Here is a 14,202-nt window from a genome sequence, read left to right as displayed (position 1 = left end):
TTAACTCTGGTAATATCTCTTTCTGGTCCAGGCCCCCTAACTAAATTACTGTAGGTAGTTAGGGAGTGGTAAAAGTTTTGCTTAAGCCTGCTGGGTCTTAACTGCATTCAGCTCAAAATAATTCATATACCCAACTGGCACATGTTGGCTTGGCATAGTCTGCTCTCTTTCACTAACATGCTACGTAATTTACTGATATTTGTCCTCTGTCTCCACACTCTTTCTGCTCCCAAGCTCCTTGAGGGAACAGATCTTTATTGTACACTAATGTATCCAACTTCTTGGAATAGTGCCTGGCACATAATAGGTGCTCACTGGATATTTGTTGAATGAATCAGTACATGAATGATCTTTGCTCCCTGAAGAGTTTATAAACTCCCAAAAAGCAGGAACCACACCTATCTTACTCTAGGATTTATCCTCAGAGCCTAGGTTGCTGCTTCTATATGGGAGGAGCATTTAAAGGTTGGGTGAATTAAAATGGTAGCTGGAATTAAATACAGTTGACTTGCTAATGCTTGGTGCTAGGAGGTTTCCTGGCTAACAGATGAAAATGAGAACCCAAAGGTTATTCGTAATATTGTTTGTATGAGAAAATGTTTCTGAGCTTATACACACACACACACACACACACACACACACACACACACACGAGGCCCGGTGCACAAAATTCCTGCACTTGGGTGGTCCCTCAGCCTGGTTTGCGCACTCTCGCAGTCCAGGAGTCCTTGGGGGATGTCTGACTGATGGCATAGGCCTGCACCGCCTAAGCCAGCAGTCCGACATCCTTAGCCGCGGAGGCAGGAGAGGCTCCCACCACCACTGATGCACTCACCAGCTGTGAGCCCCGCTTCTGGCTGAGCAGCGCTCCCCCTGTGGGAGCGCACTGACCACCAGGGGGCAGCTCCTGCATCGAGCGTCTGTCCCCTGGTGGTCAGTGTGCGTCATAGCGACTGGTCATTCCACTGTTTGGTCAACTTGCATATTAGCCTTTTATTATATAGGAGATACACTGAGTGGCCAGATTATTATGATCTCTGAAGGCATAATAATCTGGCCACTCAGTGTATCTCCTATATAATAAAAGGCTAATATGCAAATTGTCCCCTCAACCAGGAGTTCAATCAGCAGGCAGGCCGACCAACTGCCCATGTCCCCTCCCCCTGGCCAGGCTGGCTGGACCCCACCCATGCACGAATTCATGCACCGGGCCTCTAATATACATATACATGCATATATACATATATACATATACACATACACACACACACACACACACACACACACACACTGAGTGGCCAGATTATTATGTGTTCAGAGATCATAATAATCTGGCCACTCAGTGTATATATATATTTCTGTTGGCAACACAGGTAGAGCAGAAACAGAAGTTGAACAACAATCTCTCTCTCACACACACACAACCAACAATAGCACCGGCTCCCTGGACCCCATCTTAAGCTAACCAGCTCTGGGCCAGGTGTAGAGGCTAATGACTATCTCATGTCTTGTGGTCGCCTTTTTCTTGTAAATATCTTGTAGGCCCATCCAAGTCAGATTGCTGGCCCATTCTGGTCCTAGTGGAGGTGGAGGACGTGATAGTTTATTGCTGAGGTAAGATGTCCTTAGGACTTAATTCATATGCTAAGACTACTGGCGCTTCTTATACTAAATTAGTATATCTAATATGCTGAGACTACTGGTGCCTTTTTCTTCTAGTGCACAGGGTCTGATCCAACTGATTCGAGGGCTGGCCAGACTAGGAACAGGTACAGTATCCCCAGACTCAGTTTCCTTATCAGGAAAAACAGGCAATTTATTAAAGCTACTAGAGGCCCAGTGCATGAAATTCATGCACTTGGGGGGGGGGGGTCCCTCAGCCTGACCTTTGTCCTCTCACAGTTCAGGAGCCCTCGGGCCTAAGCCGGCAGTCAGACATCCCCTGAGGGCTCCTGGACAGTCAGACATCCTTAGCGCTGCTGCAGAGGCAGGAGAGGCTCCTGCCACCACCCTGCTGTGCTGGCCAGCCAGGAGCCCGGCTTCTGGCTGAGCGGCGTTTCCCCTGTGGGAGCGCACTGACCACCAAGGGGCAGCGCCTGCATTGAGTGTCTGCCCCCTGGTGGTCAGTGTACATCACAGCGACCGGTCGTTCCACCATTTGGTCGATTTGTATACTAGCCTTTTATTATATAGGATTGAGAGGCATAAGGCATGTAAAGCGTTTCACACAGTGTCTTAAAAGCAACTGGTAGCTATTCCGTTTAGTGACTTTTCCTGTTTCTTCATTCTTTGTTTCCCTGGGCTAATTTTGGTTTAACCTAATGGGGGGGAAGACTGCTTCCCCCCAACACTCTCTGGGCATGCGCACCAACAGAACAGCCGCACCCTTTCCTAATCATTGATGGGGGTGGGTGGGTGAACAGACTCACCTCCCACCCACTTTGACGGGATTCGGAGGCTAAACAACGTAAAGCTCCTCATATGACAGACGAAAAGGGCTGCAAACCTCCGCGCTCCTCTTCCGGAGAGCAAGCCCACGAGCGCGCCTCCGAGAGCCCAAGGACTCACAATCCCGCCCCGCGACTGCGCCAAAAGCGAGCCCGGCCGCCCGCAGCTACTGGGGGGGGGGAGGGGCCGGCTGGCAGGCTTCTCATTGGCCCAGAGTCACAGAAGCCGGCAGATTCTCCCCCTTCCGGTTGCTGTTGGTTGAAGCCGAAAACTACGCCCGCCGTCATTGGCTGAACCCAGCTGTCAGTCCTCTCGCGTCTGGCGGCGCGACACAGCCCGGCGCGGCCTGAGGAGCAGTCTGGAAGCCTGCTGCAGGGAGAAGATGGCGGTCGCAGTGAGAACTTTGCAGGAGCAGCTAGAAAAGGCCAAAGAGAGCCTCAAGAACGTGGATGAGAATATTCGCAAGCTCACCGGGCGGGATCCGAATGACGTGAGGTAAGGGCCGGGTGAGAAATGCGGGCTCCGAGAGGCAGCCATCATCCGGCCGAGGTGAATTGGGGGCGGGGAGGGCGGCCCGCTAGGAGAAGGCTGTTACATCGAGGCCTGTTCCCGGGGCGGCAATGGAACCCGGGCTTCGCCGAGGTGGGGAGTCTCCAAGGCTCCCGCCCTAGGTCCCCGGGCTCGGGTGCGTGAGGTAGGACAGCGCGGCCCGGGCGCGCCGGCGGCTGCCAGGCCTGTGTGGGGAGGAAGGCCGGGACCGCCGCTTCCCGCCCTGGCTCTGCAGGCCCCGAGCTGCCGCACGAAGCCCCGCCCCCGCCGACCCCCGCCGGGCGCCCAGAGGCCCTCCCGGGACCGGGTCGCCGCCTCGCTCCCAGGCTCTCGTCCACGTGCAGCTGCCTTGGGGTCGGCGAAGTTAGCGACTGATTCACGTGTGTGAACGCGGTCCATACGGTGTGTGTGGTATTGGGCTTGAAGAAATAAGGAAGTTAAATAGGGCTCCCTGCCCTTTTCCAAACACGCGAATTTGATACGTCTGTTTAGAGTTTTCGTGGTTTTTTTCTCATGATGAACCTCGCCCGTGAATGAAATGCATGAGGAGTGTCCACACGTGATCTTTGCACTGACTTGTACATGTCTCTTAGGCCCATCCAAGCCAGATTGCTGGCCCTTTCTGGTCCTGGTGGAGGTAGAGGACGTGGTAGTTTATTGCTGAGGTAAGATTTCTTTGGGACTTCATTCATGTGCTAAGACTAACGGGTGCTTTTCATACTAAACTAACACGTCTTTCTAAACAAAAGTCCTGGTAGAACCAATGTTAGAAATGTCTGTGTTTAAAGCTGTAATCGATTCTAGTTTCCTCACAGTTACCTTGTAACTTCATTTATAGGCAAAACGAGATTGGAGAATGTATTAACTGTACCAGTTTTGTGTAAACTTAATTTGTTCTTGTGGGTTTTTTAAATACATTTTATTGATTTTTTTACAGAGAAGAAGGGAGAGGAATAGAGAGTTAGAAACATCCATGAGAGAGAAACATCGATCAGCTGCCTCCTGCACACCCCCTCCTGGGGATGTGCTCGCAACCAAGGTACATGCCCTTGACCGGAATCGAACCTGGGACCTTCCAGTCCACAGACCGACGCTCTATCCACTGAGCCAAACCGGTTTCGGCTGTTCTTACGGGTTTTTTAAAAAATGCTATAAAAGTATCTTGGAGTGAGTGCCCATTTGAGGTTGCTTTGATTGGAAAGATACTTTAAAAATTTCAATTCTCTTGCTAAATGGAGGTATCATTTGTCTTACATTTTAAGTGCTTTCTGTTGGACATTTTTAATCGCAGGCGTGGATTCTCAGATAGTGGAGGAGGACCCCCAGCCAAACAGAGAGACCTTGAAGGGGCAGTCAGTAGGTATGTTAAAAATTGAAGAAAAGATTCTGAAGGCATAATTAAGTTACCTTTTCCTGAGGTAGTATACAGATGTAAATTCATAGTAAATACTGTTTGTCGATGAAATAATCACCAGCCTATAGAAAAGTTTTCTAAGAGTTTATTTGAGCCAAAGTTTTGAATATATGCCCAGAAAGCAAAATCTCAACGGATTGAAAAAATGCTTTGGAGAAGGGTAATTTTGCTACTTATTTTATACATTACAATAAAAGGAGGAGACATAAGGAGGGATACAAAACCCATTGGTGATAAAGGAGGCTGGAGAAAGCAAAGCAGGGAAATCTCTAGGATTGGGTAAGAAGCAAAATGGAGAGACACATTATTACTTTTATATTGGTGGGTACAGGATGGTTCATTAACATTTATGGTAGGGAGAGATGGTATGTGGGAACAAGACAGCAGTACCAATGAGGTATTGGGCTGTGGAGCCTGCAGTTGTGCTTTGGAGGGGTCTAGAAAAGAATTACCCTGTCATTTCAAAGGTAAGTTATCCTAGATGCTTACCAGCAATGGACAGAGATCACTTGAGATAAAGATTGACCTTTGCTGAGGAAGCTGTAGGCCTGGGACAGCCGTGGCCTGCACAGATAGGAATTTATAATCAGACCATCCGGTGTGGTTGGTTACTCTTGGTCACTGAGACACGCAGTTTCCCTCAAAACTCAGTTTTTCGCTAATGATAATAAATATTCCCCAAATAAAGGTTATGAGACAAATAAGATTGAGAGCATAGTGAATTTGTGTTACTTTTCTGTCTCATACTGCAAAAACAGCCAGTTTGAGAAGGAAAGGAGATCAAAGTCTGGATTGGGCAGTGGTGTTATATTTTATTCATTCACTATTAGAGGGAAAAGTAAAATGGGATGGGGACTGATAGAATGAGGTTTCTTAAAAAGTCCTAGAAAAAGTAAACATTTACTCTAGGTATGCACTTAAGTCAAATTCTGTAGTGGTCATTTAAATTATCTTTCCTATGACAGGCTGGGAGGGGAGCGTCGGACAAGGAGAGAATCACGCCAAGAAAGCGACCCAGAGGATGATGATGTTAAAAAGGTAATTGAGATTAAAAGAACTTAGAGGATGAATGTAGTATTTTCATCTTACAACACTTTAGAGTACCACCCATATGCTTGTTAAGCCACTGAGATTTTCTTTTCTACTGTAGCCAGCTTTGCAGTCTTCAGTTGTAGCTACCTCCAAAGAGCGTACACGGAGAGACCTTATCCAGGATCAAAACATGGATGAAAAAGGAAAGCAAAGGTAACTTTTGTGACTTTGGGATGGGGGTGGGGGGCTTTTCAAATAATGCGATTTTAAGAAAATTTAAGCACTTGTCCAAATGCCTATAGTATGTTCCTTTTTAGGAAATGCCAGGTTTAAATGAAGTGGATTTTATTGAAATTAAATTTTCTTTTTCTGTTCTTTAGGAACCGGCGAATATTTGGCTTGTTGATGGGCACCCTTCAGAAATTTAAACAAGAGTCCACTGTTGCTACTGAAAGGGTATTAATGCAATTTTTATTTATTTCCTTTACTTATATTATAAAAGAATTTGCTTATGTTTTCAAAAAGAGCCAAAAATCTCTCCTAAGATTTAATTGCAAGCCTGAAATGGAGCCAAGGAAAAACATAAAACTTTTCTGGAGTTAACTTATCAACCAATCTTTCTTAAGGTGCAGTGAAGTAATTGAGTGAACTTCCTTGTAGTGTAAAAAACTGTGGGCTGTGAGTCAGAAGAACCTAAGCTCTATAACAAGCTCATTTTCTTCATCAAGGAAGTTGAACTCATCATTGGTACTAGTTCAATAATTCTGATTTTTTTTTTTAGACTTATTTTCACACTTGGGCAGTACTTAGCACTCTAGAAGCAAAAGCATAAAAGTTTACTGCCCTCCACAGTTTATTTAAATGTGTCATCTTTCTAGAAGCTTTTATTTTGCTGAAGGTACAAAATTGTGTCTGTAGAGTTGAACACCCAAGTTACTGCTTCTTAGGGAAGAACTTATAGTGGAAAGGGAGAAAACAATTCAGTTACGGGAGATTAATAAACTTATTACAGCTTTTATGTATTAATTTTACTACAGAATATAAAAGGCTTAGAAGCATTTTAATGTGTGAATAGTAAATGTATTTTTTTAATAGATGGAGAGAAAGTGTGACTAGTTAATTCATTAGGATATCACATCTGTCAGATATTTTTATTCAGAAAGAATAACTGAAGACAGCCTACCTGTAAAGACAGTTTTTGTGGTTAATTTATGAATCTTACCTAAAAGTCACGTTGGAATACAACAGTTACTGATATTATTGGCTAATAGCTTTAAAATTTAGATTTTTACATGTAAAAGCTTCAGTCTCCCATTTCCTGAAAGAGAAATTTCAGTCTTAAATGCTAAGTAGTGCTAAGTTTGAATTAGTTGGCACTTTGAATTGCAAATGTGAATCAAATATGTAGATAATTTCGTGAAATTATTATGTTTCACATAATCAGGGTATGTAATGAGATTTTAAAGTTCATTATTTATCTTTAGCAAAAGAGACGCCAGGAAATTGAACAAAAACTTGAAGTGCAGGCAGAAGAGGAGAGAAAGCAGGTTGAAAATGAGAGGAGAGAACTATTTGAAGAGAGGCGTGCAAAACAGACAGAACTGCGGCTTTTGGAGCAGAAGGTTGAGCTTGCGCAGCTGGTGAGTGGGTAGTATTTTCAAATTCTAATATTGATATAATCCTTCATGTTTTAAAAGCACTGACCTTTTTACCTTATCTTTAGCAAGAAGAATGGAATGAGCATAATGCCAAGATAATTAAATATATAAGAACTAAGACAAAGCCCCATTTATTCTATATTCCTGGAAGAATGTGTCCAGCTACCCAAAAACTAATAGAAGAGTCACAGAGAAAAATGAATGGTAAGTATATATGAAGAGATCCATTGAAATATTCCTAATGGGTAAGGCAATACACTCACACATGCATATTTGTTTATTTCCTATAATAGTTGATTAAAAAAAATTATATACTAATGTTTTTGAAGTACAGGAGGATCATTTGTTTCATAATGGAGTTTAACCAGAAACTTCATATTTTGTAGGCGGTGCTCAATTCATGTGTATATTTTATGCATTTGAGTGATGCGACCTTTTTTTGCTTGATACTTTTTAGTAGGCAGACATAAATACAACGAAGCAAGAAAAAGTGAACATAGAACATCAATGTAGTCCATAGAGGGGGAGCACACACAGAAGGGTAGATACTGCTAAGGTGATTAGATGATTTATTTCTCAGGATCAGAAAAATGAATGCATGATGTACCATAAAACTGATTATTTGAGGGAAGTTTTTTGTCTTTTCTACTAGCATAAAATTAAATAGCATAAGATTGTCACATAGGTAATATGCAACTAATTTGTTTATTTTAATCCTCCCCTGAGGCTATTTTTCCCATGGGATTTTTAGAGTTGGGGGCGGTGGGAGGGGAGGAGAGACAGAGAGAAACTTCAATGTTGCCTCCCTCATACACCCAACCAGCAGGGCCAGGAATCCAACCTGCAACCCGGGTACATGCCCCTTGATCAGAAATCAAACCCATTACCCTTTGATGCACAGGCCACCACTGAGCAGTGCAGGCTATGGCGATTAATTTCTTCATAGATGTTTCCAGTGGATCATTGCTTTTGTCATTTTATGTGAATTTATAATTACTTATTTGCCATAATTAACTTTTATAATCCCCCCCCCCCCTTTTTTTTAATCCTCACCCAAGGATACTTTTCTATTGACATTTAGAGAGAGAGGGAAAGACAGAGAAATATCAATGTGAGAGAAACACATTGATTGGCTACCTCCTGCACACGCCCTGACCAGCACCAGGGCCGGGGAGGAGATATGTGCCCTTGACTGGAATTGAACCCAGGACTCTTTGGTCTACAGGCCAACACTCTGTCCACTGAGCCAAACCAGCTAGGACATCATTATTTCTTTACAAAAAGAAATTTAGATAAAGCTCAATGACAGTTTGTGGCCAGGTGTCAAGTTGTGACTGAATATTCTTAATCATAGTAAATTTTACACATCTAAATTTTTGTTCTTTATAGCTTTATTTGAAGGTAGACGCATCGAATTTGCAGAACAAATAAATAAAATGGAGGCTAGGCCTAGAAGACAATCAATGAAGGAAAGAGAGCATCAGGTGGTGCGTAATGAAGAACAGAAGGCGGAACAAGAAGAGGGTAAGGTGGCTCAGCGAGAGGAAGAGTTGGAGGAGACAGGTAATCAGCACAATGATGTAGAAATAGAGGAAGCAGGAGAGGAAGAGGAAAAGGAAATAAGTATAGTTCATAGTGATGCAGAGAAAGAACAGGAGGAGGAGGAACAAAAACAGGAAATGGAGGTTAAGATGGAAGAGGAAACTGAGGTAAGGGAAAGTGAGAAGCAGCCAGATAGTCAACCTGAGGAAGTTATGGATGTGCTAGAAATGGTGGAGAGTGTCAAAAATGTAATTGCTGAGCAGGAGGTAATGGAAACCAATCAAGTTGAAAGTTTAGAGCCTTCAGAAAATGAAACTAACAAGGAATTGGAGCCAGAAATGGAATTTGAAGTTGAGCCAGAGAAAGAATGTAAGTCTCTTTCTCCTTCAAAAGAGAATGTTAATGCTCTAGAAATGGAAAATGAGCCTGAGGACAAAGAAGAGAAAGAATCTGAGCCCCAACCCGAGCCTATGGCTCAGCCTCAGCCCCAGCCCCAGCCCCAGCCCCTGGCTCAGCCTCAGCCTCAGCCTCAATCTCAATCTCAGTCCCAACCAGTACTCCAGCCCCAGCCTCTCTCTCAGCCTGAGACTTTGCCATTAGCCGTTGTACAGTCATCACCTCAGGTTATTCAGGAGCAAGGGCATTTACTACCTGAAAGGAAGGAATTTCCTGTAGGATCGGTAAAACTCACTGAGGTGACAGTAGAGCCAGTCTTGACAGTACATCCGGAGAGCAAATCCAAAACCAAAACTAGGAGCAGAAGTAGAGGTCGAGCTAGAAATAAAACAAGCAAGAGTAGAAGTCGGAGCAGTAGCAGTAGCAGTTCTAGTAGCAGTTCAACCAGTAGCAGCAGTGGAAGCAGTTCCAGCAGTGGCAGCAGCAGTAGTCGAAGTAGTTCCAGTAGCAGCTCCAGTACAAGTGGCAGCAGCAGCAGAGACAGTAGCAGCAGCACTAGCAGTAGTAGTGAGAGTAGAAGTCGGAGTAGGGGCCGGGGACATAATAGAGATAGAAAGCACAGAAGGAGCGTGGAGCGGAAGCGAAGGGATACATCAGGAGTAGAAAGGAGTCACAAATCTTCAAAAGGAGGCAGTAGTAGAGATACAAAAGGATCAAAGGATAAGAATTCCCGGTCCGACAGAAAGAGGTCTATATCAGAGAGTAGTCGATCAGGCAAAAGATCTTCAAGAAGTGAAAGAGACCGAAAATCAGACAGGAAAGACAAGAGGCGTTAATGGAAGAAGCCAGGCTTTCTTAGCCTATTCTTTGCAGCAGAAGATTTCTTGATGAGTAAAAGGATTACCTTTCCTTGTAAGGAGGATGCTGCCTTAAGAATTGCATGTTGTAAAAATATCTTTTTGGAAAATACAGACTGTTTGTTTACCAGACATTCTTGTACTTTTTGCATAATTTTGTAAGAGTTATTTATCAAAATTATGTGAGGTTCCAAAATATGTAAAAATAATAATAATAAAAAAAGATTAACATCCCTTGTCATCTTTTTTAAATATCCTATTCTCTTCAGTAAGAATCTGTATATTTTAATAGGTAAATCTTTAAGTCTGTTCCCTTCTAATTCTATATCATACTTTGCTTTTGTAGAAATAAATGCTCGTTTCTTTCATTAGTTTTGGGATGTTCTCAACACTTGTATAATAAATATCCTCTTGGTATCATTTTCAGCTTTTATCATTAGATACTGAACATGATTAGAATGTCTTTGAAGGTTTCCAATTTTATTTGCCTTAGACAATTTTGTGTTGTCAAAGTCAGATCTTTGCGGCTTTGGGGGGGGCCATAGTTCTTAGGATGTTTTACTCTTTTTTCTAATTTCCCTTGTTATTTTTATCCCCATCTCATATTTACACCATAAATTTGGTATATAAATTAAAACAGTATGATTTGGTTGGCATTTTCTTCACAATTATGGGAACATTTTTTGTCTTCATTGTTTCTTTTGTGATGCAGCATATACATCTGTTAAAATAATCACTTCTTTCCAGGAGAGGGAGGTAGAAAAGTATATTCTAAACTTGGTTTTTTTAGTTTGTGGTCTTGTCTTAACTTTTGTGTTGGCTCTAACTGAAACATGCCAATAAGTGTTTTCAAGAATTTTTGTTGAAGTATTGTATGAAAGTTTACAAAATAAAGAAGGTTCATCTACACTTGAATCTGTAAACAAGATAACACAAGTGTATCAAGTGATTATTAACTTTGTTGTTTTATAAATTTGTATGAGTTTGGAGTATCTTGCCCATTACATGTGCAAATAAATGTGGCTTAGATTTGTGTGACTGCTTAAGACTAGTACTTGTATTAACTTTTTGATGCTTTATACAAGAGAGCACTTAAGTTGCAAATGGTCTTTTGAGTTCATAATTTAACATTGACTATATAATTTTAGGTTTGACTTTAAATATTCATTATGCCTTCCTTTGACAAGTAAATGGTAATAATGGAAATGTCCACAGGCATTTCCAGCATTGTATAAATGTAAGTGAACATGTTAAAGGAAAGAACTCTAAAATATCCTTTCTTGGAGTACTAAATAAGCAGTAAATGAACAGAACTCCAAATGTGGGGCTAGCTAGCTACCTGCATCCCTGGGCCAGTTTTATCCCCTAAGAGGACAGCAGTAAGTAGTTTCCCCTTATTTTTGGGGGATATGTCCCTTTATATTTGAGGGATGCCTGAAACATGGAAGGTATCAAACCCTGTGAATACTATGTTTTTATCCTAGGGGAACAAAAAGTTTGTTAGGCATGTTAAGAAATTACCAGTAATACAAAAATGAAAAACAGAACAAAACAATATAATAAAGGTTATATGAATGTGACGACTAGTTTCAGGGTATCCTTTGCCATTTAATACTTTTAATCTCAATTGCAGGTAACACCATAGGTGAGGGGCTACTGTACAAATTTTTTCCTGTGCCAGGATGAGGAAAAGATAACCACTTAAAAGGGATGACAAACTTCATTGGCCAGTGTGGCTCAGTTTGTTGGGCATCCATCCCGTACACCAAAAGGTTGCCTGTTCAATTCCTAGCCAGGGCAGCCTGTCGCTTTCACATCGATGTTTCTCCCTGTCCCTTCTCTCAAAATCTTAAAAGAAGGGTTACACGTTTTAAAGTCCTTATTTTATGAATAAAAAACAATTTTATGTAATAAGACCCTTTGTACAAGTTAAATTTTGTTCACTCGCGTTTTTCTGCAAAATTTGAACAATTTTCATGGTACTTATAGAAAAGACTAGTTTTGGCTTTAAGCGCAATTGTTGGGAGTGGTGATGGTATAAAGCATGGGGGAGAAAAGGCTTGGAATATGAGCAATTTTCAATTCAAGTTTTGCTGATGTATATAGAAATAATTCTAATTTTACTTGGTGTGCATTTATAAATTGGGAAGTTTCATTTTTTTAATTGAGTTCATTTATTTTTATTTCCAATGCTTTCTCAGAAGTGAAATTACAAAGATCAGATACAAGGAATGTTAGAATGTAAAAGTAGGAACAGTTTACTGTTGTGGGGAGGCAGGGACATTCTAGGGTCCTATTAGAGGTTATAAATTAGTGTTTATGGTAAGTTTAGAAGCTGAAGAGGAACAGGATTAGTGAGTAAGGACAACTTAGTTTGGAGCTCTATAAATTAGCAAAGGCATCTAATTTGGTGTTTAGAAAATATCTTATTCACCCTTAAGATGCAAGGTTTGTACTGCCACAGAAATTAGAAGATTCTTTGGTCTTCAGTGGACTGTATCCAATTCAGGGCTCATCTATGTACTGTTTCTAGAACTGGTAACCACACATACTCGAGTAATTTAGACTAAGCAAGTAAAAATAAGTTGAACAAGCTTATAAGTTAAATAGACAAATTTAAAAGGAAAGCTATTAGTGATAACATGGTATAGTAATGGGTCAATGCTGTCAGAATAAGTCATTAAAAGTTTTTAGCCTTGGCTGGTATGGTTCAGAGCACTGGTTAGGGAGGCAACCAATGGATGTGTCTCATGTCGATGTTTCACTCCCCCTGCCTCCCATCTCCCACTCCTCCCTCCCTCCCACTCCCTAGAAATCAATGGGAAAAATGTCCTCGGGTGAGGATTAAGAAAAAGTTTGGGAGTTCAATCACTTAAAATGAGTTTTTAAAAAACCATTACTGAAATTGGAAAAAGCCTTATCCAGTTTCCCTTGAGATAATGCCATTAAAGTGCTTAGCCCAGGAAAAAAGTCAGCTTTTACATGGTTGGACCTTCCTACTCTAATAAACAAATGGGGAAGGTTAGTAAAAGTGTGAAAATCTTGCCCTAGCCAGTTTGGCTTAGTGGATAGAGTGTCCACAGGTTTGATTCTGGTCAAAGGCATGTACCTTGGTTGCAGGCTCAATCCCAGGCCCCAGTTGGAGGCAACCAATCAAGACCTGTTGATGTTTCTGTCTCCCCCTCCCTTCCACTCTCAAAATCAATGGAAAAATATTCTCTGGTGAGGAATAACAACAAAAGTCTGAACGTTTTTTACACATTTTTTCACCTAGCATGATCTTTTCCAAAAAAAACCACGATACTGAAATAATTATAACTCTGAGCTTGGCATGGCCATTTGAATACGCTGTTTAAATTTGTAATAATCACTACTTGGCCCTAGCTGGGTTGCTCAGTGGATAGAACGTTGGCTGCGGACTGAAGGGTCCCAAGTTTGATTCCAGCCAAGGGCACATGCCCGGGTTGTAGGCTCGATCCCCAGTAGGGGGTGTGCAGAGTGCAACCGATCAAATCTCATCGATGTTTCTATCTCTCCCTCTCCCTTCAATGAAGAAATATATATTTTTTAAAAATCACTACTTGCCTTCACTGTCCTCTTTTCTTGCCTTCCTTCCTTCCATAACATTTAGCATTATATTGCAGTTATATCATGCTTTGGTTTATTGTCTACTTCCCATTAGAATGCAAGCTCCAAAGGCAATACTATCACAAATGAACTATGACAGGTCAGTGTGGTTTATGTGGTTCCATTCTGCTTGTCTTTACAACTATAGTTGCCTCTCCATCGTTTGAAACAATGACTTGAGATATATCAAGGAATGGCTGAAGCAGAGTAAGCAAGGGAGAAAACTTAAAATATATATATATATATGTGTATATATATATATATATATATATATATATATATATATATACATATATATATATATGTATATATATGTACTCCAGCTTGTATAGGCCCTTCCAGGCCATCTAAGTCCAGGCCATCTTTTATCTGTCGGAAATTATTAGAGGGTTTGAACAGAGGGGTGAAGTAACAGGATTTATGTACTCAGAATCAATCTGTCTGCTGTGCTGAGAAAGACTAAATGGGGCCAAGGGCAGGAACAGAAATAGGTAGTGATATAATTAGGCAAAATATAGTAACTTAGGCCAGGGTGGTAGCAGTGGAAGTGGTGATCGGATTCTGGATATACTTTGAAGATAGTCACCAACTGATTTGCTGGTGGAGTGTACATGAATGAGAAGTCAAGGATGAAAGATTTTGCCTGAGCAATTAGAAATGACTTGCCATTACCTGAGAT

At 41.6% G+C, this 14,202-nt stretch overlaps 1 protein-coding gene across 1 annotated transcript; it reads left to right on the top strand.

The window, feature by feature from the left end:
- The first annotated feature begins 2,774 nt into the window (after positions 1 to 2,774).
- On the top strand, positions 2,775 to 10,986 carry PNN (pinin, desmosome associated protein). The gene is made up of 9 exons (XM_079766768.1): positions 2,775 to 2,943; positions 3,591 to 3,662; positions 4,289 to 4,357; positions 5,377 to 5,449; positions 5,562 to 5,656; positions 5,824 to 5,899; positions 6,928 to 7,083; positions 7,167 to 7,305; positions 8,491 to 10,986. Exons 1-9 carry the CDS (start codon positions 2,831 to 2,833, stop codon positions 9,873 to 9,875), a joined length of 2,178 nt encoding a protein of 725 aa, XP_079622894.1. The 5' UTR covers positions 2,775 to 2,830; the 3' UTR covers positions 9,876 to 10,986.
- Positions 10,987 to 14,202: the final 3,216 nt, after the last annotated feature.

The sequence above is a fragment of the Cnephaeus nilssonii genome, assembly GCF_951640355.1.
Source record: "Cnephaeus nilssonii genome assembly, chromosome: 1".
NCBI lineage: Eukaryota > Metazoa > Chordata > Mammalia > Chiroptera > Vespertilionidae > Cnephaeus > Cnephaeus nilssonii.
This window is presented reverse-complemented; position numbering and strand designations above follow the sequence as displayed.

Coding starts and splice junctions, on each gene's coding strand:
- PNN (XM_079766768.1), top strand. CDS start 2,831: ATGGCGGTCGCAGTGAGAACTTTGCAGGAGCAGCTAGAAAAGGCCAAA. Junction 4,358..5,376: donor CTTGAAGGGGCAGTCAGTAG/GTATGTTAAAAA, acceptor TTCCTATGACAG/GCTGGGAGGGGAGCGTCGGA. Junction 7,306..8,490: donor GTCACAGAGAAAAATGAATG/GTAAGTATATAT, acceptor TGTTCTTTATAG/CTTTATTTGAAGGTAGACGC.